The sequence below is a fragment of the Serinus canaria genome, chromosome 4 (genome assembly GCF_022539315.1).
Source record: "Serinus canaria isolate serCan28SL12 chromosome 4, serCan2020, whole genome shotgun sequence".
Lineage (NCBI taxonomy): Eukaryota > Metazoa > Chordata > Aves > Passeriformes > Fringillidae > Serinus > Serinus canaria.
This window is the reverse complement of record NC_066317.1, coordinates 46137379-46143506: the sequence shown is the minus strand read 5'-3', so window position 1 is coordinate 46143506 and position 6128 is coordinate 46137379. Positions and strand designations below refer to the sequence as shown.

At 40.1% G+C, this 6128-nt stretch overlaps 1 protein-coding gene across 2 annotated transcripts; it reads right to left on the bottom strand.

The window, feature by feature from the left end:
- Positions 1-402: 402 nt before the first annotated feature.
- COMMD8 (COMM domain containing 8) lies at positions 403-5638 on the bottom strand. Of its 2 annotated transcripts, XM_009100358.4 has the most exons (5): positions 5551-5638; positions 4829-4984; positions 3741-3893; positions 1959-2114; positions 403-872 (listed from the first exon to the last, which is right to left on the bottom strand). In XM_009100358.4, the coding sequence occupies exons 1-5, from the start codon at positions 5629-5631 to the stop codon at positions 852-854; spliced, it is 567 nt and encodes a 188-aa protein (XP_009098606.4). In that variant the 5' UTR covers positions 5632-5638; the 3' UTR covers positions 403-851. The 2 variants fall into 2 exon arrangements, with proteins under 2 accessions (XP_009098606.4, XP_018781530.3); XM_018925985.3 differs by lacking the exon at positions 403-872 and having other exon boundaries at positions 1911-2114.
- Between the last annotated feature and the right edge of the window lie 490 nt (positions 5639-6128).

The window sequence follows — 6128 nt, the reverse complement described above, 5'->3', positions numbered from 1 at the left end:
AAGTGAGCTAGGAATGTTTCTCATAGTCTATATAGGTCAGCTCCTGTCCAGCACTGCACCCCCTTTTGAAAACATTAATATTTTTAATTGAAAAGCTACCAACTAAGATACACTCTGCAGTGCTTTTTCTACAACTTCTGAGCACTAAACTGGGCGCCTAGAGAAATTGTGGTGCCTCAACCACTGGGAAATACTCAAGACATCTAGAAACAGGCCTGTGCAGCCTGCTCTAGGCTACCCTGTTTGAGCAATGAAACTGGACAAAATAACCTCCAGAGCTCACATCCAACCTCAACTGTTCTGTCGTACTACACTGGTTTTGTTTGTAAAGGTGATTTTCCCCAGCATCTAAAAAGACTGAGTTCAGATATTCATAAATCAAAAAATAGCCCACTACAACTATTCACACACGAAGTCAGGTGTTTATTTACCATATTTACAAGTATAAATACATTAATGCTACAAATACTCTCTCATTCTTTATTAGCATGGCACTTTAGATAAGGTAACATACAATGCCAGTAAGATGCCTTAGTTTTACCAGGCAGCTATGTAGTCACTGCCCAAGTTTTACCAAAACAAATCTGGCACATGTTGTAAGTGATTATCTTCCAAATGTCTATAAATCTTTAGAAATAAAAGCAACTGTACATTACATTTTCATATTTTTGGTCAAATAGATACAAGAATTCATTATTTTTATTGAAGGATTAGTAGGTCATTTGGTCATAACAGTCTTCTGACTTCAGTATTTTACAGCACCAAAACCTTTCCACTTTGCAGTAAACACATTTTTTCCCTAAATCATTTAGGGAGCCATCACCAGCAGATGGCTGTTGATCTGAATTCCATCATTTCAGTTGTAACACAACCTTCAAAAAGGAGAAAAGGAATGAGATTAAAGATGGTTAAGAACAAAATTTAAGCAGCCTATGAAAAGATGCCTTTTGCTTTCTGTTTCAGTATAATATGCAACTGAATAAACAACTTTCCTCTGGACAGTACACCATTCCTCTCTCAACTCTCTTTTACAATCCCACGAAACCATCACTTTAAATAACTTTCTTTACCCATTACTGCACTCAAACCATTCTTCAGCTGCCTACAATCAAAAAGCAGAATAGCAAGTCCAGGTCCAGTGAGACTCCTGCACAAAGCAGAGCCAAGGGACCAATTCTGAAGTGAATTCCTCCTCGTGTGCCCACAGAACTAAGTATGGAGAGGACCACATCCCACAGCTTCCAGACAGACCCTCAAGCAGAACAAAGGGCATGTGAACATTGAAGTCTGTCCTGGAAGAATCTTTGCTCACATACTATTTTTATTTAGTATTGCAGGGAAGAAAATCCATATGGAAGCAAGCTGTGAAAGCTCTTAAGGACTATAATTTCATGCAAGCACAATTTTCTTCAAATCCTCTTTTTCCTTAGCCTTCTCTGTTAAGAAATCTGAGACCCTTCAGTGTCTCAGAAGCCTTATAGTTTAACTTGAAATTCTCTTCTTGGGTCACTATACTGTAATCTCTGTAACTTTCTTCCTGATTCACTATGTCATGGAAATTAAAGGACTTAGTATGAACCAAGTAAGTCTCCCAGACAATGACATTTTGTGAAGCTGAGGCAAATGTGGGAGTTCTCACCAATCTTTCAGCATAGGATAGGGGTACTCAAATTAAAGAATGTAGATTTAGTCTAGATACTAGGAAAAAAATTTTTACAGTGAGTGTGGTGAAACACTGGACACAGATGCCCCAGTCCTGGGTCAGGCTGGAGAGGGCTCTGAGCAACCTGATTTAGTAAAAAAAGTCCCTTCTCATTGGGATATTTGCAGTGAGCTTAGACTAGACAACCTTTAGAGATCCTTTTCAATCCACACTATGCTATGGTTCTACAAATTCTGCTTAAAATAAATCAGTACCTAAAAAGTTAAGAACAAAATATTACATCAGTAACAGTTACCTTATTAGCAGCTTCCAGTGCATTTATTAGGTTCTGCAACTCTTCCTTATTCATCTCTATAGAAATTGGCTTAATTTCACCATTTTCTCTCACATCCAAATCAAGATTGAGGAGTGGCATTTGCAGCATGGAGATCTTATCGCTGGAGAGAGCAAGCTATGCAAATTGACACAACAACAATCAAGTGTAAGGTAAATTTTTAGTCTTTCATAATATCACATCTGTATTTTATATTGAACTTATAATACCAGAACAAACATCAGCATGACAAAATTAACTTCATGTTAGTCATCTCTCATGTTTTTAGGGTTTCTTACTCCATTATTGGGATTTTTGTTAATATCAACAATATACTGAGTAAAGACCATCCTCTTCACAGACTTGTCATATACACTTGCCAAAACCAATTTATTAAAATTCTGGGATACCACATTTTGGACCTCTAGGTGAAAACAAAGGATACATTTGATCACAGCTCTTAATGAATTACTTAGATTCTGAAATCACCATATTCAAATGGGTCTTCTAATCAACAAGCAGGGTCTTACAGAATGGGTTTGTTGGGAGAAGGAGGAGACCTTTATGCATTTTTCAACACTCTGCAGCTGATCAAACACATTGTCAGATATCCTATCAGACAAACACTGAGTCAGGTTACATGCCCATTGTGCTTTCTTTTTTATTGACTACAATACTCACTCTAGCACAGATAAGGCTTTTAAAATGCATTAAAATCAAAGATCAGTTGACAGTCCTATAGGTTAGTATTGCACAGACCTATCTTTATTTAGAGAAGAGAATGCAGCGGAGCTCAATCATGGCAAGCAAAAAAAAAAAAAAATCATAACCAGCTCAAGTGGGTAAAAAAGTGGTTTTAAGAAAAATAATAGTTCAGACATGTACCAGAAATTTGCATCACAAAATAAAAAGAAACTCATTAAAAGAAGCCACAAACAAAAACCAAGAGTTCACATAAGTCCGTATTTTTGTCAGCAGCAAATGCAGTTAGCAAGAGATCAAGCTCAGTTCAGTAACAGTTCATCTAAAGCACATTATGATGTCATATCTGCTCTTACAAAAACTTGTCTGTTTTGGGCATTGTTCTTTGATTTCCAAAGCTGTTTGCTGCAGAAATATTAAGCACTCTTGTAAACACAGAAAACTATTTAACACCTCTACAGATCTGTTTAACAGCTCTCACAGTCCAACCAAAAATAAAAACAGCATAAGTAATGTTTTTAAGTCTTTGATCAAGCTTAAGGTCTTCATAACCCCAAACCACCATCCTAATTTAGGCAACACCAATATCACTGGTTTATTACCAAACAGGAAGTCTAATGATAAATTATTTCAAACTAATTACTGAATGTCCATTGCAAAAATACGAACATTTGAAGAAAGTCAAGAACACTTATCCTGAATCAGTCAACTAATCTTAAAATTAGGCATATACTTCTTCCTTAGAGAATAAACACTGTTTTTTCAGGCCTGAAAATTATAACAGCATACAAAACGTTCAGGTGCTCCTGAATAGCACTAAGTCTCCGTGAGCAGCTTTAAAAGAAAAGACAGGAAAAACAAACTAAAACAAATTTTTAAAACTTACATTTGCAAATTTCTGGCAAGTCTTTGATGTGTTTTTACATCACTCATTATCGTACTTTTGCAATACCTCTGATAATTGAACCACTCTGCAGAGGGAGCAGGCCTAATGGGACTGTATCAAGTTACTCCCCTGTTGTAGAACATTTCTTTCAAACCGGATCAAGGCAACAATCTCACCTTTAACTGCCAGTCAAAATCCTGCAGCTGGGCAGAAGAGATTGCATGTACATTTTCTACTAGGGCATTTCTGATTTCTTCCTTTCTACCTTTCAGACATTTTGTGATTGCTTCTTGATAGTCTGAATTTAACTCAATTATCTGCTGAGCAGCCTACAAAAATAAAAATAAAAATTAAAACCACGATTACCTGCACTATGAACCACAGAATTAACATGTACCACCTGCAATAACTAAAATATCTAAGCTGATAGCTGCCCGTGGCTGCTCTGTCTTTGGTAGTTAAGAGTCAGTGTTTACCACAGCAACACACAGAGAAAAAAAAATTTAAATTAAAAGACACCAGAGAATAGAGTTTTTAATCAGTCTTCTTACATGCTACCCAAAAATCAAAACAACATCACACTCCCAAACAACTCAGGTGTAGGTCTGCAAGTTTCTCAGTATCAGGGAAGAGGCTAAATACATCAGCTCAGCTGAAACAGAAATACTGATGCAGGGAGGTCTCCAAGGCTCCACAGGTGTCTTTCTTTGACCCAGTTGCTAGCAGGTGGTCAAAACAGAAGCAATATGCAAGAGATGAGAATTAATATCTCTAATAATAGAAGATTTTGCGAAGTTTATACCTATAGGAATGTCCTGAACTACAGTCCCTGTACCACGTGGTCCTTCATTCGTACTTAGATTTTTTACAAAATTTATTTAAATACAGTCAATATTTTATACCACTTCAATGCAGTACTAACAAATAAAGAAAACCAAACAAGAAAGAAAACTGGTTTTATTGTTAATGAGCAGTACTATATAAACAGATTTAATCTGTGGATACTCAAAATACCAATTTAAGTGATTAACAAGTATCCAGTGATATTAGAAAAATATTTTAAAATCAGCATCTATTTCACTTTTTGTTGTTGAAGTCTTGGCAGTGTATCTCTAAATGCTGCTTACTTTCTACCTATTTAGGTTGAATCCACTACCATTCAAATCCTACACTATAAAAATATTTTAGGATTAAACGATCTACAAAACTAATCACTCCAGTCCTGATTTCTCCAACTCAAGGCAAATCAGTGATGAGCCCTTACCTCTTCATCAGACATATTTCTGCCAACTGCAGTTTTGAAATATCTCATAGTTTCTTCTAAAACCTCCATCCACTCTGACAAGCTCCAGACATTGCCATAATCCTGGTATCGAGGGTACGCACGGCCACAGATGCCATCAACTACCTTATGAAGGAACTGAAACGATGTGATACATAATTTATAATCACGGTTAATCCGTACCTCATACGAGACTGATCAAGCACTTCAGTTGTCAACCCTTCCTCCACTGGGGACTGCCTCAGTGCTTCCAGACGGCAGCCCAGGCACCATTCAAAAAAAGCCCCGAACGGTACTTCCTGAATATGAACTGTCCCCTCTTCTGCCCTTAAAGGCAGTCCACGAGGTCTGGCCCCAGAAATAACGAGGTTCACATTCACCCTGGACTTACAAGCGGACTGAACAGCTGCGAGCACAACTACAGTCCTGCCGAGATGGCGTCACAGGGCGCCTCAGTCCTCCGCGCACCGGGACTGCCGGGCCGCACAGCACAACCCGAGCTGCTCATTTCCGAGCCGTGGGCCTCCCTAGCCTCCCAAAACGCTCTCCTCTGGCAATGCGGCCTGGCGGGAGGGACGGCCCGCTCCGCCGGCGGGCCCTGCCTCCCTCACAGGTGCCGGACGGCGCGCCCCGGCCCGGCCCTGCCCTGCCCTGCTCGGCCTTGCCTTGCCTTGCCTTTCCCTGCCCGGCCCGGGGGAGCCCACCTCGAGCGCCCGGCCCGGCGGGAGCTTCTCCAGGAGCCGCGGCATTCTCCGCCTAGTGACCGCCCCGCCGGCGGTGCGCATGCGCACGTACAAACAGCCGCCTCCATCCGCCCTAGGACACCGGTTCGAGTCCCAGTCTCGGCGTCGCGACCGCCCGGTGCTCTTGGGGATCGGAGCGTGCACCGTGTGACCTTCGGTCAGACGGCGAATGAAGTCAGAACCCCTCTAATTTTACAAGCTTTTATAGGCAATAACACTTGGGCTGTTTTTGCATTCTGCCTGTCTTGCAGCTTATCTTTTTACCTCTTAACAGCTTAAATTTGCCCTTGGTGGCAAGAGAGGAAGCTCAAGACTTAAAACGGGCGCCACATCTTCTGTGATTTTAAACCAAATTGAGGAAGTTAGGAGAAACACTGACTGCAGAAGCCTGTGCTGCTTTTACAGTTTTTACCATGAAGAGCTAATTTTTTTAATGCTTTATCAAAGCGTGAATTCAATCCTAGCCAGACAGTGAAGGAGATTTATGGAATAGGTTTTTACATTAGCAGTGGCCTTACCATGTGTTGAATTGATTGAAT